General features: G+C 38.7%; 1 protein-coding gene across 3 annotated transcripts in view; it reads right to left on the bottom strand.

The window, feature by feature from the left end:
- myo5c (myosin VC) overlaps positions 1-26,619 on the bottom strand; it is a 51,041-nt gene that overhangs the window by 10,077 nt on the left and 14,345 nt on the right. For all 3 annotated transcript variants that reach the window (XR_015525908.1, XM_087311350.1, XM_087311349.1), the window contains exons 14-39: positions 25,523-25,606; positions 25,322-25,450; positions 24,023-24,120; positions 23,810-23,896; positions 23,417-23,528; positions 21,993-22,204; positions 21,681-21,846; positions 21,448-21,594; positions 18,988-19,152; positions 18,818-18,911; positions 18,682-18,745; positions 18,409-18,589; positions 17,585-17,678; positions 17,430-17,493; positions 17,263-17,343; positions 15,440-15,620; positions 15,271-15,364; positions 13,465-13,528; positions 13,214-13,382; positions 11,946-12,030; positions 11,778-11,876; positions 11,347-11,501; positions 9,979-10,068; positions 8,547-8,697; positions 3,280-3,583; positions 184-358 (exon numbers count right to left, since the gene is read on the bottom strand). Coding sequence is in view for 2 of the 3 variants with exons in the window: in XM_087311350.1 (XP_087167476.1) it covers positions 184-358; positions 3,280-3,583; positions 8,547-8,697; positions 9,979-10,068; positions 11,347-11,501; positions 11,778-11,876; positions 11,946-12,030; positions 13,214-13,382; positions 13,465-13,528; positions 15,271-15,364; positions 15,440-15,620; positions 17,263-17,343; positions 17,430-17,493; positions 17,585-17,678; positions 18,409-18,589; positions 18,682-18,745; positions 18,818-18,911; positions 18,988-19,152; positions 21,448-21,594; positions 21,681-21,846; positions 21,993-22,204; positions 23,417-23,528; positions 23,810-23,896; positions 24,023-24,120; positions 25,322-25,450; positions 25,523-25,606 (3,345 nt within the window). In the remaining variant the exon portion in view is untranslated. The remainder of the gene's footprint in view (positions 1-183; positions 359-3,279; positions 3,584-8,546; positions 8,698-9,978; positions 10,069-11,346; positions 11,502-11,777; positions 11,877-11,945; positions 12,031-13,213; positions 13,383-13,464; positions 13,529-15,270; positions 15,365-15,439; positions 15,621-17,262; positions 17,344-17,429; positions 17,494-17,584; positions 17,679-18,408; positions 18,590-18,681; positions 18,746-18,817; positions 18,912-18,987; positions 19,153-21,447; positions 21,595-21,680; positions 21,847-21,992; positions 22,205-23,416; positions 23,529-23,809; positions 23,897-24,022; positions 24,121-25,321; positions 25,451-25,522; positions 25,607-26,619) is intronic.

Genomic DNA, 26,619 nt, shown 5'->3' with positions numbered 1-26,619 from the left:
AAATTTCAGTATCGACTGGTACCGAATCCCAGTATCGTGACAACACTAAGTATGCAAATTGGGATGCAGGAATACTTTTTTAACAGTCAGGAAATACAAGTATGAGTAGTATGTACTGAATAGTATATGACTTAAGACAGAGCTTATATAGTAGTATCAGTGTTTAAACAGCACCGGTTGCACCTGTACGGCTGAGAGCTCGGAGCATCTCTGCTTGATCTCGGCTGCGTCTTCATCTGTGGTCTTGTTGACTTGAAGAAGCCAGGCTATCTGAGACAGCGGCCCCAAAGTCTCCATAGCGTTGCTGCTCAGCAAATCCTTCTCTCGCAGCCATTCCTCCAGATAACTAATGTTACACCTGTAAATCACAGACGCTTTATTCAACTTTGGATATTCTTACTATTAAACTAAGAATACCGTCTGAACCCTGCATTTTATATCCCTTTAAATAGAGATGCACAGAATTTTTGTGCTGAAAATGATCGGCCAAAATGGCATTTTCTGTGTTTGTTCGGCACTCAAACCTGCAACCTTAACAAGTCCAACTCTCTAACCATTGAGCGATGGCTACCCCAAATGTCTTTACTGTGACTTTTGAATGCACATGTAAGCACCTGATCTGCATCCCCTTGTGGCAGGAGCACAGGTCCTTGCAGAGCAGGATGCAGTTGCCAGGACTCTAACTTGGAATCTTTTGCAAGTCCAACCCTCTAACCATTTGACCACTGCTGCCCCAAATGCTTGGACCCAATACTGCAACCTTTCGATCACAAGTTCAACTTTCTAACCAGTAGGCCACGTCTGTCCCAAATACTGGCACTCCAGCCTGCAACCTTTTGATCACAATTTCAACTCTCTAACCTGCAAACTTTTGATCACAAATCCAACTCTCTAACAATTAGGCAACAGTGACCCCAAATGCAGGGACTCAAAACAGCAAACTTTCAATAACAAGTCCAACTCCTTAACCATCAGGCCATATCTGGTCCAAATGCCAGGACTCGAACCTGCAACCTTTTGATCACAAGTTCAACTCTCTAAAAATTAGGCCAGGTCTCGAACAATTAGGCCATGGCTGCCCCAAATACCAGGACTCGAACCTGTAATCTTTCGATCACAAGTCCAACTCTTCAACCATTAGGCCACTGCTGCGCCAAATGCGGAACTCAAACCTGCAAGCTTTGGATCACAAGTTCAACTCTTTAACAATTAGGCCATGGTGGCCCCAAATGCCGAGACTCTAGCCTGCAACCTTTCAATCTTAAGCCCAACTCTCTCACCATTAGTCTGCCCCAAATGCCAAGACTCAAACCTGCAACCTTTTGATCACAGGTCCAACTCTCTAACAATTAGGCAATGGTGGCCCCAAATGCAGGGACTCAAACCAGCAAACTTTCAATAACAAGTCCAACTCCTTAACCATCAGGCCATATCTGGTCCAAATGCCAGGACTCGAACCTGCAACTTTTTGATCACAAGTTCAACTCTCAATTAGGCCAGCTCTCTAACAATTAGGCCATGGCTGCCCCAAATACCAGGACTTGAACCTGTAATCTTTCTATCACAAGTCCAACTCTTTAACCATTAGGCCACAGCTGCCCCAAATGCGGAACTCAAACCTGCAACCTTTCAATCACGGGTTCAACTCTTTAACCATTAAGCCTGGTTTATACTTCTGCGTCAAGTGACCGACGCAACTCACGCCGCAGGCAACGCGCGCAGCTGTGCATTTATACTTCTGCGCGCTGTCTCCGTTGGTCTGCATTAACACTTCCGAAACGCTAGTGGGCAGTGAGGTGTAAATGTTCCTCTGTGTCGAGTTTCTTCGCTTCTGTTTTGCTATTCTGAACACTTCCTGGATGTACAAGTGACTCAAACTCGCTCATTTTGAGGCAGGAACCGGCAGACGTGCAACAACTTTAACCATGAGGTAAACACAGAACAAAACTTTCCATCCGAAGCTCCTTCACGGTACTCCACACTTGTAAACAATTGCTCGCGCCATTCGCGCGGCTCTCGGTCCTGCCCAGACTCGTCGGCGCTAGCAAGCCGACCAATCACAGAGCTTGCGCTACGCGTTGTTGCAACGTGTAGTGACAATTTTTGAGAGGTGCACGTCAGTGACGGCGATGGCCACGGCGAAGGGCTATGCGTCAGCGCCGTAGCCTACGCCGGTGTTTGACGCAGAAGTATAAATCAGCCTTTAGGCCACATCTGGCCCAAATGCCAGAACTTGAACCTGCAAGCTTTTGATTACAAGTTCAACTCTCTAACAATTACGCCATGGTGGCCCCAAATGCCGGGACTCTAGCCTCAAACCTTTCAATTTCAAGCCCAACTCTCTAACCATTAGTCTGCCTCAAATGCCAAGACTCAAACCTGCAACTTTTTGATCACAAGTTCAACTCTCTAACATTTAGGCCAGCTCTCTAACAATTAGGCCATGGCTGCCCCAAATACCAAATACCAGGACTTGAACCTGTAATCTTTCTATCACAAGTCCAACTCTTTAACCATTAGGCCACAGCTGCCCCAAATGTGGAACTCGAATCTGCAACCTTTCAATCACAGGTTCAACTCTTTAACCATTAGTCTGCCCCAAATGCCAAGATTCAAACCTGCAAGCTTTTGATCACAAGTTCAACTCTCTAACAATTAGGCCATGGTGTCCCCAAATGCCGGGACTCGAACCTGCAACCTTTTAATCACAGGCCTAACTCTCTAACTATTAGTCTGCCCCAAATGCCATGAATTGAACCTGAAACCTTTCTAACAATTAGGCCATGGCTTCCCCAAATACCAGGACTCGAACCTGTAATCTTTCGATCACAAGTCCAACTCTCCAACCATTAGGTCACAGCTGCCCCAAAAGCGGAACTCGAACCTGCAACCTTTCAATCAAAGGTCCAACTCTTTAACCATTAGGCCGAATCTGGCCCAAATGCCAGAACTTGAACCTGCAACCTTTTGATCACAAGTATAACTCTCAAACCATTAGGCTGCCCCAAATGCTGTGACTCAAACCCGCAACCTTTGATCACAAGTCAAATTCTCCAACCTGCAACCTTTCGATCACAAGTCTAATTCTCTAACAGTTAGGCCATGGTGGCCCCAAATGCCGGGACTCGAACCAGCAACCTTTCAATCACAAGTCCAACTCTCCAACCATTAGTCTGCCCCAAAGGCCGGGACTCAAACCTGCAACCTTTCGATCACAAGTCCAACTTTCTAACCATTAGGTTAGTCTTTACTGTGACCTTTGAACACACATGTACGCACCTGATCTGCATGCCCTTGCGGCAGGAGCACAGGTCCTTGCGGAGCAGGATGCAGTTGACGGATGAGGAGCCAATGAGGTAGAAGAGCTGTCTGACGATCTGCCCCTGCAGCTGCGGCTCCATGCCCTGCTGACACATGCTGGAGTTAAAGGTGCTGAGCTTCTGCAGGATGGAGCTGACGCTGAAGGCCTCAGACGTGCTGGAGTCTCCGCCATCCTCAAACACACTGCTGGAGCGCTTGCGGAGACCGGTGGGCTTCATGCTGGAGATTCCCTGGAGACTTTCATGCTCCAGCATCCCTGGGACTAAAGAGAGAGACAAGAGAAGATCGCCTAAAGGCTTTGTTCACCTTGAGATGAATATTCTGTCATCGTTTACAGTTGAAGGGAAAATTAGTTTTATCTTTGAATGCATTTTTAAATATTTCCCAAATGATGTTTAACAGAGCAAGGAAATTTTCACAGTATGTCTGATAATATTTTTTCTTCTGGAGAAAGCCTTATTTGTTTTATTTAGGCTAGAATAAAATCAGTTTTTACTTTTTTAAAAGCATTTTAGGTCAATATTATTAGCCCGCTTAAGCAATATTTATTTTTGATCGTCTACAGAACAAACTGCTGTTATACAATGACTTGCCTAATTACTTTAACTTAGTTTAGTTTAGTTTATATAGCACATTTTTTACAACACAACGTTGCCCAAAGTGCTGAACACCATCAATACTAATTAAAATATTTCCTACATCACATTCATAACAATTAAAACATAAGGCTAAGCCCTCAACATTAAAAAGGCTCAAATGCTAAAGAACAAAGATGCAGTTTGAGAAGCTCTTTTTTTAAAAAAAAAAAAACACAGTTTAAGCGTGTCTAATGTGGGGTGGAAGCTTGTTCCAGGGGTTTGAGGTGACAACAGCAAAAGCACGATCGCCACTTCGTTTACACCCGGGCCTTAGTGCAGAAAGAATAAACCGATCAGTGACCTAACCAGGATTATATACATGTAGGAGGTCTGACAAGTAAGGTGCAGTGGTGGAAAGAGTACTGAAAAATCATACTCAAGTAAAAGTACCATTACTTGCTTAAAAATGTAGTGTGAGTAGAGTAAAAGTATCTGTTGTAAATATTACTCAAAAGTACGAGTAAAAAGTAGACTTTTCTAAAGTACTCAAGAGTAGTGAGTATTACGCTGTTAAAAGTTGATGCATTTACATGTAATTTGTGGATGTGTGTGTAAACGTAACATTCTGTAGTGCATCGAGTTATTGTCCAGCAGGCACACCACATCATAAGACAATAATATTAGGTTAGATTTAGGTTGTGATGTCAGCTGACCAAAATTCAATGTCTAGCCAGCGTCTAAAGACACCGTATTTTGATGTCCAATAATTAGAAAGTGACCAAAATCCAACGTCAAGCTAGGATCTTAAACCAACTTCAAATTGACGTCAAATATTGACATTTATTCATCAGGTATGACAACCAAAATCCAACATGTGATAGATGTCATAGTGGTAATGTCCACACAACATCAAGCTGTGACATCATTAGACGTTGTTTTATGGTTGATTTTAGGTTGGGCATTAAAATTGGCCTAACGTTGGTTTCTGATGTCAACCCGATTTTCAATTCCGAACAGAATGCAACATCCCCACGACATTTGGGTACAATGTCAATCTGACGTCATGTTGACGTCTTGTCCCTGTTGGGTGTTTAAGGCCATTTCGGTCATCATACAGTAAATATCCGTCATCTTCTCATCAGTGACATGCATCTAAACAGTCTCTGGGTCAATGTGTGTAAAGATTTTGGACATTTTAATGTATTAAACAGTGTGCTGCAATGATAAATCGCCCATGTCTTACCTTCGATGAGCGATTTGATTGGACAGGAATCACAGGACAATAGAGTAGTGACTGCAGGTTGAGGGAAAGTAGTGGATTAAAAGTAATAATACTGCACTAAAAAATGTACTCAAGGGAAAGTAAAAGTAAACATATTTAAAACTACTTAGTAAATTACAATTCCTGAGAAAAACTACTCAATTACAGTAACTTGAGTATTTTTAATTAGTTACTTTACACCACTGGTAAGGTGGTGCCAGATCATTTAAGGATTTAAAAACAATAATTAATCATTTAAGAATCAATTCCTGACCTAACAGGCAGCCAGCCCAGAGAGGAAAAAACTGGGAATATGTGCTCATACTTGCAGGTGTGCAACATATGTAACATATATACACACACACACACACACACACACACACACACACACACACACACAAACACACACATATATATATATATATATATATATATATATATATATATATATATATATATATATATATATATATATATATATATGTAAAGACACACACACACACGTATATATACATATAAACACACACACACACACACACACACACACATATATATATATATATTTTTTAAATTTTTTATTTATTTATTTATTTTTTTTAGGAGTATGCTGTTGTATTTTGCACTGTCATTTTATTTGCACTGTTTGTATTTTGCGCTGTCGCTGTATTTGTACTATTTGTATTTTGTACTGTCTGGAGCCGGCACGAAAGATTTTACTCATCATAGCACACGTGCTGCTGCTGATGTGACAGGAAAAGTGATTTGATTTGATTTTGATTTGGTATTTTGACTAATACCCACATGCAAAGAGCTGCAAGAGCCAAGTCTTCCCAACATAAAAGCATGGATCACCTTCTCAAGGTCATTAAAAGAGAAAAACGACTTCACTTTCGCCTAGTTCAGCCTTTGAATGTCACTTTGAGCTGAATACTAGTATCTTGAAAAATATCTAGTCGAATATTATGTGCTGTCATCATGGCAAAGATAAATCAGTTGTTAGAAATGAGTCATTAAAACTATTATATCACTTAAAACTCTACTGCTTTAAAACATTAAAAAAAGAGATTAAAATATAATTATGAATCCATATGAATCAGGAGGATTAATCCAAGTCTGCTAGACAAAGGGACACGAACGCTGTACAAGATGAACAGATTTCATTTAATCAGGTATGACTGAGCTTTTGTTTGCTTGGATTAAACCACTTGACTCATCCGGATTTAGTTTTTAATCTCTTTTGCAATATTTTTAAGCATCAGAGCAGAGTTTTGAGCAAACTGAGAGACATGCATTCATGCACATTTTGACCCTAGAGAGATACCTAAAATATATATAATTTAAAGAATAAGGACTATTCTTCTTATTATTATTACATTGATTCATTATTAAGCATTATTAGTAAGTGAGGGGACGACACTCAGTGGTTAGCACTGTCACCACACAGCAAGAAGTTTGCTGGTCCGAGCCCCAGCCGGGTCAGTTGGCATTTCTGTGTGGAGTTTGCATGTTCTCCCCGTGTTGGTGTGGGTTTCCTCCGGTTTGCCCCACAGTCCAAAGGCATGCGGTATAGGTGAATTAAATGAGCTAAATTGGCCATTGTGTATGAGTGTGTGTGAATGAGTGTGTATGGGTGTTTCCCAGTACTGGCTTGCAGCTGGATGGGTATGCGTAAAACATATGCTGGATAAGTTGGCTGTTCATTCCGCTGTGGCGACCACTAATGAACAAAAGGACTAAGCCGAAGGAAAATGAATTAATGAAGGCCTATGCTTTTTTTAACCCTTCATTGGGTGAAGAACCATATACGACAACTTCAGTGACATTGATTACAACATAAAAGTTCTTGTAACAACCTCAAATAACCCTGTAACAACCCCCACATTGTTTTTCCAATGAGTATTTCAATGCTCCGGGTATGTGTTTACTGTTTGTGTGTTCACTTCTGTGTGCAGTGGTGTAAAGTAACTAATTACAAATACTCAATTTACTGTAATCGAGTAGTTTTTCTCAGGAATTGTAATTTAGTAAGTAGTTTTAAAAATGTGTACTTTTAATTTCCTTTGAGTACATGTTTAGTGCAGTAATCAGTACTTTTACTCCACTACTTTTCATCAACCTTCAGTCACTACTTTCTTTTTTCTTGTCTATGGGGATTAGAAATATCAGTCCTGTGATTCCTGTCCAATCAAATCTCACATAAAAGGTATATCGCCTCATAATGAGCTACCTCAAATTAGGGTTGATCAAAAGAAATATATTAATGCAATTCAAATATATAATATTTGATTTGATGTTTACTTTTAAGTTATTATAAATATATAATTATATCGTTTAGTTATAATGATTAAAATATAAATATATATATATATATATATATATATATATATTTTTTTTTTTTGGTCAAATAATTTTGTGGCTAAATAGTATCAGTTCAGGCACCGTTCTGGCACCGGTACCATTTTAAAAGTATCGATTTAGCACCAGTATTGAAATAACCCCAAATGATACACAACCCTACCTCAAAACATGCAGGCTTTATAATTGCAGCAAACAGTTTGGAAGCATTACAAAGTGCACAAGATGTCCAAAATCTTTACATGCTTTGACCCAGAGACTGTTAAGATGCATGTCGCTGATGAGAAAATGACAGATGTTTACAGTATGATGATCGAAATGGCCTTAAACATCAAGCAAGCACAAGATGTCAACATGATGTCAGAATAAAGTTGTACCCCAGTGTCATGGGGATGTTGCATTTTGTTTTTCCATGAAAATCATGGAAGTGTCAGCATATGATGCCAAAAGGACGTTGGATGTTTGCTCGATATTGGATTTTGGTCACTTTCCAACACAACCTAAAGTCAACCAAATATCAACGTCATTTGATGTTGTTATTGAACAAATAACGTTGTCCTTAGACGCTGGCTAGACAATCTAACCTAATGTTAATGTCTTATGATGTGGTGTGCCTGCTGGACGATAACTCGATGCACTACAGAATGTTACGTTTACACACACATGCACAAATTACATGTAAACGCATCATCTTTTCACAGCGTAATACTCACTACTCTTGAGTACTTTAGAAAAGTCTACTTTTTACTCGTACTTTGAGTAATATTTACAACAGATACTTTTACTCTACTCACACTACATTTTTAGGCAAGTCATGGTACTTTTACTTGAATATGATTTTTCAGTACTCTTTCCACCACTGGCTGTGTGTGTGCACTTGGACAGGTTAATTGCAGAGCACAAATTCCGAGTATGGGTTGCTGTTCTTGGCCACGTCACGACTTTCACTTTCACTTTCAATGAATGCCCTATAAACGTGTTTGGACAGTTTGTGAGCAATCATAAGCACATAATCATATGTGTTTTCTCACTGATCATAGGAAACAGCGCATCCTCCATGACGCTGATGAACTGATGGTAGATGTTGATGGCGAGGTCGCTGAGTATCTGACGGTGCTCCGAAAGGTCAAAGTTCTTCAGGCAGTTTTTGTTCTGCCGGGGAGTGTTGTGCTTCATGAACTCCTGTTGAAACAAGGAATCATTTCTGTTGGTTTCAAGCATTATAAATGACAAGTACTGTCAGTATTCTTGCTACTTGAATGAAGGGCGGGGCTTAATTTTATCCATGTGGATTTGATCGGATCATTTATGTTTAATACCATTTCTAACACAATTACCATATCGCTAACATGAAATATGTACTTATTTTCATGCTTAGCATGTTCTTTTCAAGTTTATAGCATGTTAAAGCATATAGCAAACATGTTTGATACTTTTTAACATGCATTACCTTAAATTAAAACTACGCTACCATACCGTATCTTAGCCTGTTGCTAGTGCACTTCTCCCTTGTTTCTACATGGCTATTATGCTTAACACATGCTTAGCTTAGTCAGTTAATAAAGCGTTAATTGACATGCTTCTTTAATTTGTAATACCTTGCTAGAATGTTGCTTGTATGTCTGATGGAGCATTTCTGCAGCTCTGCACAAGACGTTTGGCCAGCGGAGAAATTAAAATAGTCGTGCCCAACTGAGTCTGGTTTCTCTCAAGTTTGTTTTTTCTTCACTTTCGCCAATCGGTAAAGTTTTTTTCCCTCTCTGCTGTCGCCTCTAGCTTGCATGGTTTGGGATCGGTAGAGCTACGCATCGATGGATTTGCTCTTCAGTGTTTGGACTCTCAGTAGTGATTTTTAAACCACAATGAACTGACTGAACTGAACTGAACTTAAACTCTGAAAACTGGACTACACTGCTCCAATTTAACATGACCTCTTATGTGAAGCTGCTTTGAGACAATCTACATTGTATAAGCGCTATACAAATAAGTGAAGTTTTTAAACTAATTTCGAGAGGAGCATGTGATATAATTGACTGCAGCTGGCCACCTATCTACACTCATTAGTTAGCCAATCAGATCTATCCTAACTTACTATAAGTAGCCAAGGTAGTTTACTCCCTTATCTTCGTTTTCCGAAGAAACCCCCTCATCCACCCCCTTTCTCCTTTACAAAAAAGGGGAGCTCTCGAGAACCACCTGATCTCGTACTCCCCTCACATGCTCTATGGACCTGGCGGGAGCCCTGGGCTCAACTATCTCCGAGCTCTGTGTTCTCTCCCGGGACAGCATGCCAAACCTGCTTACAGTTGACCAGCAATATCTAAGTGTGAACTCTTGAAAGGTGAATTGAAATTGATTTGAATTAGCACATTTCTAGCATGGGAAGACGAGTGGATTTTGAAGACCACTACAATTGTAATGATATGTGTTTTTTTATGGTCACTGTAATGAGAGAGACCTCACCTCTTCCCCGCTGTACTGTTTGAGGCAGTTCAGGAAGTGATACGTGTTTGAGAGCCAGAAGGACAGAAGTTCAAAATTCTCCTGGTGCTCCTGAAATCACAGTCATCATCATCATCATCATCATCAAGAACAATTTAGAGCATCTGTGCTTTAAATGTTCGTTCATTTTCTTGTCGGCTTATTCCCTTTATTAATCCGGAGTTTGCCACAGAGGAATGAACCGCCAACTTATCCAGCAAGTTTTTATGCAGCGGATGCCCTTCCAGCCGCAACCCATCTCTGGGAAACACACACACACACACACACACACAACGGATAATTTAGCCTACCCAATTCACTTGTACCACATCTCTTTGGACTGTGGCGGAAATGCGAACATGCAAACTCCACACAGAAACGCCAACTGAGCCGAGGATCAAACCAGCGACCTAGCGACCTTCTTGCTGTGAGGCGAACGTGCTACCCACTGCGCCACTCCGTCGCCTAGCTTTAAATGTATTTAAATGTATAACCAAGTAATGTAATTATTACATAATATATTTCAACAAACAATGTATGATGAAATATAATAATCTTAAATAAAAAAAATATTTAAAATTTAAATACATGCATTATAAACAAATGCATTACTCAAGTAAAAAAATATATATAAAAACTTTAAATTATAAACTTGATTTGTATTATTATTTAACTTATATCATATTGCATTTATTTATAATGTTATTTTATAATATTTCTATAAGTATTCATATGTAGATGATTGTAAAAATGTAATACAATGTCTATGTTATATTACAATCGAACATATTATCTTAATAAGGTGTAAAAACGATTATTAAGTCATAATTTTAATTTTCCTCCCAGCAATTCTCATGTGTTTTACTTCAAAGGTAGAACAATAATTCATTTTAATAATGATAATAATAATTTAATTATTCATTTTCTGCTTTATTTTATTTTTGCTGTAAAAAAGGGAAAATTCACTTAAATTAAAAACATCAAAAGCAAATCATTATAACAATCTACAGCTGACATATACAATAACAACAACAACAACAAATAATAATTTTCCCAGAGATGGGTTGCAGCTGGAAGGGCATCCGCGGCGTAAAAACTTGCTGGATAAGTTGGCAGTTCATTCCGCTGTGGCAACCCCGGATTAATAAAGGGACTAAGCCGACAAGAAAATGAATGAATGAATAATAAAATATTTTCTATTGGAGCATCTAGCATGATTGACAGGTGAATCCCGCCCTCACGCCAGTAAACATCAATTAGCGAACAAAAAGACGTTTAATCCAAAATAAAAGTCTTCCTGAATACCTCCGAGTACTTGAAAGAGCCTTCTGTACATGAAGCATGTCTCACCGTGATGACCTCTTTGACGGCTGTTATAATGTTGTTCATGAGGCACTTGAGTTTGTTTCCGTCATTCAGATAATCTGCGTGTCTCACACACATGAAGAGCAGATGAGCAGCCAAACCAGGGATCATATTCACACCCACACCGCGAGGCTTCAGCTCTGAACAGCACAAAACAATCATCAATTATGATCCTTCCACTTTAATATATACAGTACAGTAATATATACAAAAAAATATTAATAATAGTTAATAATTAAGACCCTAAAAGGTTTTTTTATATAAAAACTGCTTTTATTCTAGCCAAAATGAAACAAATAAGACTTTCTCCAGAAGAAAAGATAATATAGGAAATGCTGCGAAAAATTCTTTGCTCTGTTAATCATTATTTGGGAAATATTTGAAACAGAAAAAGAAATTGACAGTCATTTATTTACCCAGGATGAGTATCCGGATCAGCCTGCCTTCATCCTCCTTCTTGTACTCCAGCATGCCCAGGTACTCTTTGGGTACGGCTGGAGCTGCTTTCTGATTGGCTGATGAGGAAATCAAACATCAGATCTGATTGGCTGAATGTAATATTAGGTGACTGGAGAGAGTTTTACCTGCAGCGTGTGTTTGAAGAGCTTTGATTTGGTCTTGAAGTCGCTTTATTAATCTGTCCTTCATGTCTAGCTGCTCCTCGAAGTCCTGAAAGCAGAAGAAAACGTCAGAATATTTTAGATTAAGATTAGTATCTTAAAATATTTGGCGAAGATGAAATGTCAGATTGATATTTTAAACAAAGCCAATTCTTTATTTAATTCATTCATTCATTTTTCCATTTTCTTTTCGGCTTAGTCGCTTTATTAATCAAGGATCACCACAGCAGAATGAACCGCAAATTTATTCAGCACGTTTGACTCAGCGGATGCTGTGAGGCAATCGTGCTACCCACTGCGCCACAATGACGCCCAAATTAAATAATTAATTAGTGTATAATAAAATAATGACATAAATATAATAATATAAATAATTTTATTTTATAAATAATGCAATTCATTTTAACAAAAAAAACATTCAATTATAATTACATAGTAAAATATATATATTTTAAATCAGCTTTTTTATGATTATAAATATTATAATAAAAATATATAAATTTACAAAACATTATATAATATTCAATATTATATTAGCTAATTCATAAATAAACACTTATAAATAATAACCTGTTATAAATACAATTTCCTAAAAGTTTTTGGACCTAAGACTGATCCCTGCGGTACACCGCAGGTTATGTGATAGATTGATAGATGAAAGTACAGTTAAAAAGCTATATGCATGTATAGATATTTATTGAGGAGTCTATATAAAATATATATACAGTGGGCAGAAATATTTTCCCTCCTGTCAATTTTCTTTTTCAAAAATTTCCCAAACAATGTTTAACAGAGCAAGGAAATTTTCGCAGTATGCCTGATAATATATTTTTCTCCTGAAGAAAGTCTTACTAGTTTCTTTTTCGGGTAGAATAAAAGCAGTTTTTCATTTTTTAAACCATTTTAAGGTCAAAATTGTTGGCCCTCTTAAGCAATATTTTTTTGGATTATCTACAGAACAAACTATAGTTATACAATGACTTGCCTATTTAACCTAACCTGCCTAACCAACCTAGTTAAGCCTTTAAATGTCCCTTTAAGAAAAATATCTAGTAAAATATTATGTTCTGTCATCATGGCAAAGAAAAGAAATCAGCAATTAGAAATAAGTTATTATTATTTTTAGAAATGTGTTTCCCTCCGTTAAACAGAAATTAGGGAAAAATATAAAAGAATTCAAATTTAAGAGGAGGGCTAATAATTGTGACTGTATATGCATTTCACACACAGACCATATTCTCAGCGGTGAGGCGTGAAGTCTCCAGTCGGAGTGTGTTTTTGGCTTGGCTCTCTGTGATCTGAGCTTTCTTTAGCTGCTGGTTCTCCTCCTGGAGCTCAGAGATCTGTCTGTCCGTCTCCTCTCTCCTCCTCTGGCTCTCTGTCAGCTCCTCCTGCAGGCGTCTGTGAGCAGAAGCACAGCAGATGCAGCTTCAGCCTCGAGACACACCGTCTGCAGCCGAAAAACAGTGTAACAAACGCTCACCTGCGCTGAGACTGCTCCTCTTCAACAGCCAGATGGAGCGCACTCGATAACTCCTTCAGTTTCGCTGCAAGCGTAAAGTTATTTTTATTACGTAAATAATTAAGCACATGTGTTTGGACTTGTGAGGGTAGCCGGAACACCCAGAGGAAACCCACGCCAACACAGCGAGAACATGCCAACTCCACACAGAAATGCCAACTGACCCAGCCAGGGCTCAAATCAGCAACCTTTTTGCTGTGAGGCGATGTTGCTACCCACTGTACCACCGCGACACCTTTAAAATTGATTTTAGCTTATCATTTAGATGCATTTTATGGTAAACATGTTGCTAGCATGAATTACAATTTTGATAGCATAGTTTTGCATGTTGCTAGCTTGTTTTAACTCTATGCTAGCATGTACGCATTTTTTTTTTAACATGATTAACATTGTAACACTTCTAGAATGTATTACACTATCCTATTATACTATCCTAGTTTCTAGCATGATTGTCACATTGCTAGCATGTTTTAGCCTATTGAAAGCATGTTTAATACCATTAACCCTGCTGAAAAATCCAGCTTAAACCAGCCTAGGGTGGTTGGCTGGTTTTAGCTGGTTGACCAGGCTGGTTTTAGAGGGGTTTTGGCCATTTCCAGGCTGGTTTCCACCCATTTCCAGCCTGGTCCTAGCTGGTCAGGCTGGAAAATGACCAGCTAAATCCAGCTAAAACCAGCTTGACCAGCCTGGTTTAAGCTGGACATAGCTGGTTTTGGCTGGGCTCCCAGCCTGGCTAGGCTGGTCAAGCTGGTTTTAGCTGGTCATCTCCCAGCCTGACCAGCTAAGACCAGGCTGGAAATGGCTGGAAACCAGCCTGGAAATGACCAAAACCCCTCTAAAACCAGCCTGGTCAACCAGCTAAAACCAGCCAACCAGCCTAGGCTGGTTCAAGCTGGTTTTTTCAGCAGGGAAGCATGTTTAATACCATTTCTAACACAATTAACATATTGCTAACATGCAATATCTATTTTTTTAACATGCTTAGCATGTTGCTTCCAAGTTTATCACATGTTAAAGCACATAGCTGACATGTTTAATACTTTATAAATATGCATTAGCTTAAATTAACACTATGCTGCCATATCTTAGCAGGTTGCTAGTGCACTTCTCCCTTGTTTCTACATGTCTATTATGCTTAATACATGCTAGCATTATTTGACATTCTTCTTGCATTAGGAATACTTTGACTTTGCTAAAATGTTGATAGCCATACCTGCCAATTGTCTATGAAAATCCGGGAGACCTGGGGGGAGGGGGGGTGATGGGTTATGGGTGATGTCTAGGTCTCGGAGGTGAGGTGTCTGAACACAGCTAAGTAACTGTACTATGCAGCAGGGTTTGGGCAATCGCTAAGATCGGGTACTGGGGGGTAATTTGGGTGAAATTGAGTTTTCCGGAAGAAATAACAAAACGGGAGGGTGGTGGGAGATGGGTCTGAAATACGGGAGACTCTCAGGAAAATTGGTTGCTAGTATGTTTGAAGGAACATTTCCAAGACGTGTTGCTAGCATGTTATAGCATATTTAACATATAGCTAACATGCATTTGCTTACTTGAACACTATGCTACCACTTCTATAGTTTTAAAAAGACATCCAATGTGTTTAACACGTACTAGCGTGATATGCTAAAGTGAAATAACACATTTATAACAAGTTGTTGGTGAGCTTAAGAAGTGAAAACAGCCTGAGGTGTGACATCTTATCCTACTGCGCATATCAGGCCGAAATAATATTGTATGTAGCCTGATTAAAAGCCTTTGTCTCACCGCTCATCTCAGCAGTCTGGTCCTGTAACTGGCTCTCCAGCTCGTGTTTGTGGCGGTTCAGCTCTGACACCTGCTGCTTCAGTTCAGGAATCACCTGCACACATAAAGTCCATCAATATTGCTCTGGCATTTTAAACTAACCAAATAAACATATATTATGCAGAAATACCATGTTCTCAGCGGTGAGTCGAGTCACTTCCTGTCCAATGCTTTGGTTAATGTCGCTCTTCTCCTGAAACAAAGCTTGAAGCTGCTCGTTCTCTTTGCTTAAATGCTCATTTTTGAAGATCAGAGCTTCCAGTTGACTCTCGTGAGCGTCTTTCTGCTCTCGCAGTTGAGTTTCCATCACCCTGCAGATAAAGGACCGATAATGTGAGGTGAAAACAAACAGCTTGGTTTAAAGTAGATACGTTTTTTTTTATGTTGGCTTAAATGAAAGAAACATTTAGCACATTTCTAAAATGTTTCAACACAGTGTAACCATGAGTTACATGTTACTAGCATGAATTAGAATACTACTAGCATGTTTCTAGCATGGTTAGCATTGTTAGTGTGCCCTGTGCTAGTTTTTTATGAGATGGAATTTGAAATTAGGAGTAGGAAAGTACAACTCTAGAATGAATTATAATGTTACTAGCATGTTTCTTAAATGGGTAGCATTGTTAGCGTGCCCTGTGCTATTTTTTTAGATGGAATTTGAAATTAGCAGTAGGAAAGTACAACTCTAGAATGAATTATAATGTTACTAACATGTTTCTTAGGTGGTTAGCATTGTTAGCATGCCCTGGGTTAGTTTAGCAAGAGATGCCTTTTGAAATATGGTCTAAAATGTAAAATGCTAGAATGAATTAGAATGTTACTAACATGTTTCTAGCATGGTTAGCACTGTTAGCATGCCCTTGGTTAGTTATGTGCATTTTGAAGTTTGGACTAAGAAAGTAAAATGCTAGCATGACTTAGAAAGTTACTTGCATGTTTCTAGCATGGTTAGCATTGTTAGCGTGCCCTGTTCTAGTTTTTTATGAGATGGAATTTGAAATTAGGACTAGGAAAGAACAACTCTAGAATGAATTATAATGTTACTAACATGTTTCTTAGGTGGTTAGCATTGTTAGCATGCCCTGGTCTAGTTTTGCAAGAGATGCCTTTTGAAATATGGTCTAAAAAGTAAAATGCTAGAATGAATTAGAATGTTATTAGCATGTTTCTAGCATGGTTAGCACTGTTAGCATGCCCTTGGTTAGTTTTGTGCATTTTGAAGTTTGGACTAAGAAAGTAAAATGCTAGCATGAATTAGAAAGTTACTTGCATGTTTCTAGCATAGTTAGCATTGTTAGCGTGCCCTGTTCTAGTTTTTTATGAGATGGAATTTGAAATTAGGACAAGGAAAGAACAACTCTAGAATGAATTATAATGTTACTTGCATGTTTCTTAAATGGTTAGCATTGTTAGCATGCCCTGGTCTAGTTTTTTAAAAGATGGAATTTGAAATTAGGAGTAGGAAAGTACAACTCTAGAATGAATTATAATGTTGCTAACAAGTTTCTTAGGTGGTTAGCATTGTTAGCATGCCCCAAGCTAGTTTTGCAAGTGATGCATTTTGACGTTTTCACTTAGAAACTAAAAAGTTACAATGAATTAGAATGTTACTAGCATGTTTCTTGAATGATTAACATTGTTAGCATGCCCTGGGCTAGTTTTACAAGAAATGCATTTTGAAATTTGGCCTAAGAAAATAAAAATGCTAGAATTAATACCAATGTTACTAGCATGTTTCTTAAATGATTAGCATTGTTAGCATGCCTTGGGCTAGTTTTACAAGAGAGATGCGTTTTGAAATATGGTCTAAGAAAGTGAAATGCTAACATGAATTTGATTGTACAAGCATGTTTCTATCATGGTTGGCATTGTTAGCTTTCCCTAAGCTAGTTTTGCAAGAGATGAATTTCGAAATTTGGTCCAAGAAAATAAAAAAGCAGATTTAAATCATACTTAGCAGCTCGCTCCATGCCATCAAAAGCAGTGATTAGATCAGCTCCATCATCGTTATTATCAGAGGCTTCTTCATTGAGCCTGGAAAAAAAAAAGAAAATTCAAATGAAGCTAATCCAAACTGCCTAATAACAATTAGCAATGTTAATCCTAATATTCTGACACACCTCTGGATGAGATCTTGCTCTGTAGCATCACCAAGCAGCTGCCTCGTGATCAGATTCATCTTAGCTAACAAAAACAACAACAATAAAAAAATATATGAAAATGGCTCAGAAGACAAATCATAAACCATGAATGTGAGCTAAATAATGTTTAGCACCTCTGGCTTGTAGATTTTGAGCTCTCAGGGTTTTTTCAGCTTCAGCTCGTTGAATCTGCAGGTTGTTGATTTCTTTACGTAAATCTGGTATGACCTTTAAATGATACAAAAAATAAAAACATTTATATCTAAAAAAATGATCTGCACTATAAGTCATTTACTTATTGCCATTTAATGAATGGATTATTTGGAAATGTTCTCAGATTAATTTTTTCAGTTTTATATATTTACGCACAAATTTATTGATTCGTGTATCATTTATTCCATGTTTCAATCTTAAATGCATCACAAGTACTTAAAAACATAATAGGGAATCTCAAAAATGTGTCTTTTAAGTTCATTTATTCATTTTCATCTGCTTTTCTGGGGTCGGGTCACAGGTGAGAACTCCAGACTTCCCTCTTGACAGACACTTCCTCCAGCTCCTTCAGGGAGAACCTAAGCCGCTCCTCACCCTATCTATAAGGATGCGCCCTGCCACCCTGCGAAGACCAAACTAATTTGGCTGCTTGTATTCGAGATCTTGTTCTTTAGGTCATGACCCAAAGCTCATGACCATAGGTGAGAGTAGGAACAAAGATTGACCTGTAAATCGAGAGCTTTGCCTTTCGGTTCAGCTCCTTCTTTACCACAATGGACCGGTACGTCGATGTACTGATCGACCTGTCAATCCCATGCTCCATCCTTCTCTCACTTGTGAACAAAACCCCAAAATACTTGAACTCCTCCTCCTAGGTTAAGGACTTTATTTTAAGTTTCTGTTTAAAAATCCTCATATCGTTACTAGAATGTGTTTTAAAGCCTTGTCATTTTATATACGCCACCTTGACGTGTTTGGTGAGCTGCAGCATTTGCTCTTGCAGTTCTGTGTTGGTCTTCACGTCCTCCTCCACTTGCGTTTGCAGTCTGATTCGCTCCTCTCTCAGTCTACGGTTTTCCTCTTTTATCGCCACAATTTCTTTGTCCGAGTCTTCCTTCTGCAGTTCACTGTTGTGCTCTGCCACCCTGACAAAACAGAGAACAGATTTGGAAAATCAGATTGATGGGCAACAACATTGATTTTGGGGTGAACTGTCGCTTTAAGAAAGAGATCTTACTTTCTTAGTCTTTCCTCTCTTTCTAAATCTTCCATCAGCTTCCGCTTCACATCCTCAAATTGATCTGAAAAACAGATTTTTCAAAAGTTACAGTCTTCGTTTTGACTGTTCTGAAATCAGTCAGACCACTCTTTACCTTGCATCTGCACAGTCGTATCTTTGAGTTTCCGCTCCAAAGCCTTATTTTCCTCAACAAGCTTCTCTTTGTCATTCTGAAGCACATCGATTGCCTTCGAGAGAAGAAAGCAAAGTGAAGATCCTCAAAATTATCTTCAATATTACAAAGATATTGCGTAGCACTTTTACCTGATTGGCCTCCTCTGAGTTTGTTTTCGCCCTCTGCACTAAAGCTGACATCTCATTGGTCAGTTTTCCCAGCTCCGCCTCCAGAGCCTGAATCTTTTCTAACCCTTGAGCCCGTGCGTTAGACAAGCTGGTGAGTTTCTCCATCAGGCCACAGTTCTCTTTATTCTAAGAAGACGTTTTTGTATAAAATAACTTACTGTAAAGACCATTCAAAGGATACAAGTGCACTGTAAAAAATGCTGAGTTCCACGCAATCAATTTGTGTTGGAACGACATGAAGGAATTTAGTTTACAAATTTTAGTGGATTGAACATAAAACAATTAAGTTGTTGCCCCAAAAAATGTCAATGATTGTGTTGTTTCAGCAAATTTTAAATAAATAGTTTGACAGCAAAAGTCATTTTTTAAGTGTATAATGCAAAGTATACACAGTCAAGCCTGAAATTATTCATACCCCTGGGTTGGAAACGAAACAAACAAGCTAAACAACTGGAAGGGGTGGACTGTGGCATTATAAAAGATATTGCTTTAGTGTTTCTCTCGTTGTTCTTCACAGCTTCACAGAATTTTTTAATTGGTTTTAGAGCATGGATCGTTAGTTACTAGGGTGTTTGAGTGGTTTTAGGGCATTGATTGTTAGTTACTAGGGTGTTTGAGTATTGATCGTTAGTTATTAGGGTGTTTGAGTGGTTTTAAGGCATTGATTATTAGTTACTAGGGTGTTTGAGTGGTTTAAGAGCATTGATTGTTAGTTACAAGAGTGTCTGAGTGGTTTTAGAGCATTGATCGATGGTTATTAGAGTGTTTTATTGGTTTTAGAGCATTGATTGTTAGTTACTAGGATGTTTGAGTGGTTTTAGAGCATTGATTGTTGGTTACAAGGGTGTTTGAGTGGTTTTAGGGCATTTATCGATGGTTATTAAGGCTGATTTATACTTCTGCGTCAAACGCCGGCGTATGCTATGACGCTGATGCATAGCCCTTCCCTGTGGCCGTCGGCGTGGCTGATGTGCACCTCTCAAAAAATATAACTACACGTCACAACGACGCGCAGCGCAAGCTCTGTGATTGGTCGGCTTGGTAGTGCTGACGAGTCTGGGTGGGACCGAGAGCTGCGTGAATGGTGCGAGCCTGATGGAGCGATTGTTTACAAGTGTGGAGTCCCGTGAAAGAGCTCTGGATGGAAAGTTTTGTTTTGCGTTTACCTCATAGTTAAAGTTGTTGCACGTCTGCCGGTTCCTGCCTCAAAATGAGCGAGTTTGAGCCACTTGTACATCCCGGAAGTGTTCAGGAAAAGCTAAACAGCAGCTAAGAAACTCAACACAGAGGAACATTTACACCTCACTGCCAACTAGTGTTTCGGAAGTGTTAATGCAGACCAACAGAGACAGCGCGCAGAAGTATAAATGCACAGCTACACGCGTTGCATGCGCCGTGAGTAACGCTGGTCACTTGACGCAGAAGTATAAACCAGGCTTTAGGGTGTTTGAGTGGTTTTAGGGCATTGATCGATGGTTATTAGGGTGTTTTATTGGTTTAAGAGCATTGATCGTTAGTTACTAGGGTATTTGAGTGCTTTTAAGGCATTGATTGTTAGTTACCTGGGTGTTTGAGTGGTTTTTGGGCATTGAGTGTTAGTTACTAGGGTGTTTGAGATGTTTTAGAGCATTGATTGATAGTTACTATGGTGTTTGAGTGGTTTTAGGGCATTGATCGTTAGTTTCTAGGATGTTTGAGTGGTTTTAAGGCATTGATCGTTAGTTACTAGGGTATTTGAGTGCTTTTAAGGCATTGATTGTTAGTTACCTGGGTGTTTGAGTGGTTTTTGGGCATTGAGTGTTAGTTACTAGGGTGTTTGAGTGGTTTTAGAGCATTGATTGATAGTTACTATGGTGTTTGAGTGGTTTTAGGGCATTGATCGTTAGTTTCTAGGATGTTTGAGTGGTTTTAAGGCATTGATCGTTAGTTACTAAGGGTATTTGAGTGCTTTTAAGGCATTGATTGTTAGTTACCTGGGTGTTTGAGTGGTTTTTGGGCATTGAGTGTTAGTTACTAGGGTGTTTGAGTGGTTTTAGAGCATTGATTGTTAGTTACTAGAGTGTTTGAGTGGTTTTAAGGCATTGCTTGTTAGTTACTAGGGTGTTTGAGTGATTTTAGGGCATTGATTGTTAATTAATAGAGTGTTTAAGTGGTTTTAGGGGATTTATCCTAAGTTTTTAGGGTGTTTGTTTAGTTTAAGGGCATTAATTGTTAGTTACTAGGGTGTTTGAGTGGTTTATGGCATTGATCGCTAGATACAGTACTCCTGTAGGATTTAATGAAGACTACAACTCCCATGATTCCAAACCCAGTCATGCTGTGATCAAACTACGTCTTTGTTTGTTGTGAATACCCGCCCTCTAGTGGTCAAAATGACATACTGACATACGCATTTTCCTCTGTGTTTTTGAATGACTGTACCTGCTCCTCTACTTTCTTACGCAGCTGCTGGACTCTGTATGATAGCTGAACATTAATGACCAGCCGCCGCATGGTTTGAAACCGCCGGCGCACCAGCCACGCTCGAGCATATTTCTGCAGAACCAGAGCCTTATGTTCTGCCACCATCTACAACGACGCAAAAAAGACACATAATCATTACAGAGCAATATCAAATAATAAGGTATTAAACAAAGAATAAGAAGTCATTTTACCTTTTTGTAGCGTTTGCGAGCCATCCATCCTCTGGTGAAGGCCTGTATGGTGACCGCAGCTCTCAGGACGAGCTGGTAAATCCTCCGTACCAGAAAACCGCGGCAGTGTCTTTGGATCACTATTGCAGCCCAGCCCTGCTTCAACGCCTGAGCTGTCACTGTGCATCTAAGGTGTAAGGTTTATTTGTTTTCTGCATGGCAATGCCAGGATTGAATTATTGCAGGAATTACATCCGTACGTCAATACTAAATACCCCAAAAAAGCTAAATAAATTTAATTAAATTGAAAAAAGAGAAAGTTTTAACTGTCACCTGATCTGCTTCTTCCCGCGCACGTACAGCTGTATGATGAGAGCCGCCTGTCTGATGTTCAGAAAGCTGCGTCTTTGTCTCCAGCCCCTCACGTGCTTCTGGATGGTCACACAAGCCGCTCGCAGATGATCTAAACGCAGCTTCTCCAGATACGCCACCTGCCCGGCCCGGAAGAAGATCTTGGTCCGACCAAACTTGTACTGATTGGAGTCCTGAAATGGAGCAGAAGAGATTTTGTTCAAAGCAACGTTATTTTTATTCATTCATTTTCTTGTTGGCTGAGTCCCTTTATTAATCCGGGGTCACCACAGCGGAATGAACCGCCAACTAATCCAGCACGTTTTTACGCAGCGGATGCCCTTCCAGCCGCAACCCATCTCTGTAAAACATCCACACACACACTCATACACTACGGACAATTTAGCCTACCCAATTCACCTCTAGCGCATGTGTTTGGACTTGTGGGGGAAACCGGAGCACCCGGAGGAAACCCACGCGAACGCAGGGAGAACATGCAAACTCCACACAGAAACGCCAACTGAGCCGAGGCTCGAACCAGCGACCTTCATGCTGTGAGGTGTCAGCACTACCTACTGCGCCACTGCGTCGCCTGCAAGGTTATTTTAGTAAGCAAAAATTTAAACAAAAACTACGAATATTGGTCAATGAACGTTTATGTTAACGAAAATCCAAAAAAAAAAAAAACAATAAACTAAAACATAATTCTCGTCACTAGAAATCGAAAAAAATATATATTTTTTTTCAGAACTTTTTTTTTTGCGTGCATGTATGTTGTGCGCACACGATATGTATGTCTAAGTTGTTTACGCTATTTGTATTTCATGCGCACGCCATGCGTAGGTCGTGTGCACGCAATACTACGGTGGCCGGGAAGTGCAAAACAACATTACAAAGTTTGAAAGCTCGAGGCAAATTTATATTTTGAAAAACATTTTTACTTATCATCAGACACAATTACATAGGAAAAACAATTTTACAAAGGACGAAACAAATTTACATATTAGAAAACAAATTAACAAGACGCAAAACACTTTTACAAATCCCGAAACAAATTAACAAGACGCAAAACACTTTTACAAATCCCGAAACAAATTTACAATTACAGATTCCCTGCGGAAAGGGAATGTACCACACCCCGGAAGTGACGTAGAATGTACCACACACCAGTAGTGAACCGGAATGTAACACACACGTCTTGTGCACACGATATGTATGTCTATGTTGTGTGCTCATAATATGTATGTCTATGTCTTTATATGCATTACATATGTCATGCGCACGCGATATGTATATGTCTATGTTGTGCGCACACAACATGCATGTCTTTGTCATGCGCATGCGATATGTCTCTGTTGTGATTACGCGATTAAACTTTTAGATCTACAAGAGTCTGCTTTTCTTACAGGAATGAGTCTCTGAAGAACCGTCCTGCACGTCTGCTTCTTCTCTCCCAGCTTCAGCTCCGACTGGCTCATCAGGATACTGTAACGGCTGTAAAACTCAACGTACGTCCACCTGTAAGGATAGATGGAGCCTTTAAATGTCACTTTAAGCTGTATAGAAGTGTCCTGAAAAATATCTAGTCAAATATTATGTGCTGTCATCATGGCAAAGATAAAATAAATCAGTTATTAGAGAGGAGTTATTAAAACTATTATGTTTAGAAATCTGTTGAAAAAATCTGCTCTCCGTTAAAGAGAAATTGGAGAAAAAAAAATAGACAGGAGGGCTTATAATTCTGACTTTAACTGTAATGTCTGCAACTAATATAAACATGAAGAAAAGCCTGTGTTTACCTGGATGGGTAACTTTGAGCGCTGATACGGATGGTTTCCAACACACCGCAGGCCCTCAGCTGCTGAACCACACGCCTGGAGTCATACCTACACGCACACACACACACACACAGAAAGAGAGAGAGAGAGAGAGAGAGAGAGAGAGAGAGAGATAGAGAGATAAATATACTATATACAAGCAAACAGACTCAATAGTTCAGTATTGTTACCTACTCGAATGGCAGTTTTTCCTCATTGGGTTTAATGCAGCGCACATAATGAGGTGTCGTGGCGTTCAGCGTCTCCATCAACAGGTACAAGGAGCTTCGAAACTATGATAGTGTGGAAAATAGAAAAATGTTAGGGTAATTCGGCAAGTCATTTTATAACGGTTGTTTGTATTATAGACAATTTAAAAACAAATATTGCTTAAGGGGGGTAATAATATTGACCTTAAAATGGTTTTTAAAAAATTTTAAACTTTATTCAAACCAAAATAAAAAAAAAATAAGAAAATAAAAATATTTTCAGACATACTGTGAAAAATTTCTTGCTCTGTTAAACATCATTTGGGAAATAATTAAAAAAGAAAAAAAAAATCACAGGAGAGCGAATCATTTTTTACGTAATACAAAGAAAAAAATTTATTTAAAATATATTTATATAATATATATAGATATATACACATTTATAAGATATACTATAGAGCTGCCAGATATATATATATATATATATATATATATATATATATATATATATATATATATATATATATATATATATATGTAAAATATAGAATTATTAATTGTAACAATTTGAAACTGTCAAAAAAAAATTTATGTAAGATTTGACATTTGAATTATGAGGAGAAAAATGAAGTTTCGGGATATGAAATTGGAATTTTAGGGGTGACACAGTGGCTCAGTGGTTAACACTGTCGCCTCACAACAAGAAGGTCGCTGGTTCAAATCCCGGCTGGGCCAGTTGCCATTTCTGTGTGGAGTTTGCATGTTCTTCCAGGGCACCCTCCGGGTGCTCTGGTTTCCCCAACAGTCCAAACACATAAGCTATAGGTGAATTGAATAAGCTAAATTGGCCGTAGTGTATGCGTGGGTGTGAATGCAAGAGTGTATGGGTGTTTCTCAGTGCTGGGTTGCAGCTGGAAGGGCATCCGCTGCGTAAAACATATGCTGGATAAGTTGGTGGTTCATTCCACTGTGGCGACACCAGATCAATAAAGGGACTAAGCCGAAAAGTAAAGGAATGAATGAATGTGTTGTGGTTCATTCCGCCGTGGCGACCCCTGATGAATAAAGGGACTAAGTCAAAGGAAAATGAATGAATGAATGAAAATTGGAATTCTGAGATTCAAACAAGGAATTAGGAGAAAATGCCAAGACTGCAACATCAATAATAAGAACTGCTAGAATTTTTTTAATTCTAAAATCTAGAAAAAAAGTCTGAGCTACACATTCTGATGGTTCAATTAGTAATTGCTTTTTTAATTGAATTTTTTAATGGTGTTTTTTGTACCTTGTCTCCTACAGTGCTTCTGAGCTGCTTGTTTGACGCTTTGACTCTAGGTTGTGCCGGAGTCACTTTGATGATTTTATGGCCAGAATCTGCTTCCTCCTCTTTAAAAAATCCTGCCAAGAGAGCAAACTAACCACCCAGATATTAAACCCACAACAGTGACATGAAACTTCAGAAATCATTTGAAATAAAGGCTGATACCTGACTAGCACGCATGATATCCACCAGCTCTTCATAAAGCGTGTCTCTGTTCTTCTCCAAAAAACCTTTACACTGATATTCTACCTAAAGAAAACACTTTCAGCACTTTAATTAGCATTAATAAGACAGTAGAGTCAATTATTAGTTAATTAATGTTCAGACGTGTTGTATTCCAGCAGAACAATTAACAAACTAAAAAAAAAAACATATTGGAAAGCTGTGAAATGCAATGTACAAAAAATGTGTATTGAATTGTATGTCTTTATTTATTGATTTATTATTATTATTATGTTAATAATAATTTTTTATTTGATTCCTGGGGTCCTATCATACACCCAGCGCAGTGTGGCGCAAGGCGCGGCGCAATAACCTTCTGGTAGTTTCAGCTTGGCGCAAGAGTCGTTTTGAGGCGTTGCGCTACGCTGTTTAAATAGCAAATGCATTAGCGCTCGTTTGTGCGCCCATAGGCGTTCTGGTCTAAAAAGGGAGGCGTTCTGAGGCGGACCGCTGGCACGTTGCTATTTTGAGAAACTATATTAGATTTTTCATTAGACCAAAACTAACAAGGTCTAAACTCCGGCGCAAAGTTGCGCCTCGCTTGCGCACTGCTTAATACACACAAGAGAGCAATAGGCAAATATCTTTACATATGAAAAAATGTAAATATTAAGGATATATATAGGATATAATAAGACTAGATATAGAATATAAATATAAAGGATTAAAATATTACAAAACATATTATTTTCTAGCCTACATAAATATGAAAAATCACTGCTTTTATGTCTTCTTCATCTCGGGAGGCTTTTTCAGTTCATTCATAACAATTTGCTTTTGTATAATGTTATTATTATTAGCAGTATTATTTATTATATCCATATTTATATTTCTTTAATTAAAAACAAGCTTAGATTTGCCCACCTGTCAGGTTTTAGACCATATGGGGCACAGCATGTGTTTTAGGATATAACTCAGATTTTTGACCACATTTGGTTATTATTATTAATTTATTCGTTTGCTGGAAATTAGAACTGAATTTAGAAATAGTTTTAAAACGAATATTTGCGCCTAACAAACGAAATCAATTATTTATAGAC

This window comes from Danio rerio, chromosome 25 (genome assembly GCF_052040795.2).
Source record: "Danio rerio strain M-AB ecotype USA chromosome 25, GRCz13ab, whole genome shotgun sequence".
NCBI classification, from domain to species: Eukaryota; Metazoa; Chordata; class Actinopteri; order Cypriniformes; family Danionidae; genus Danio; species Danio rerio.
This window is presented reverse-complemented; position numbering and strand designations above follow the sequence as displayed.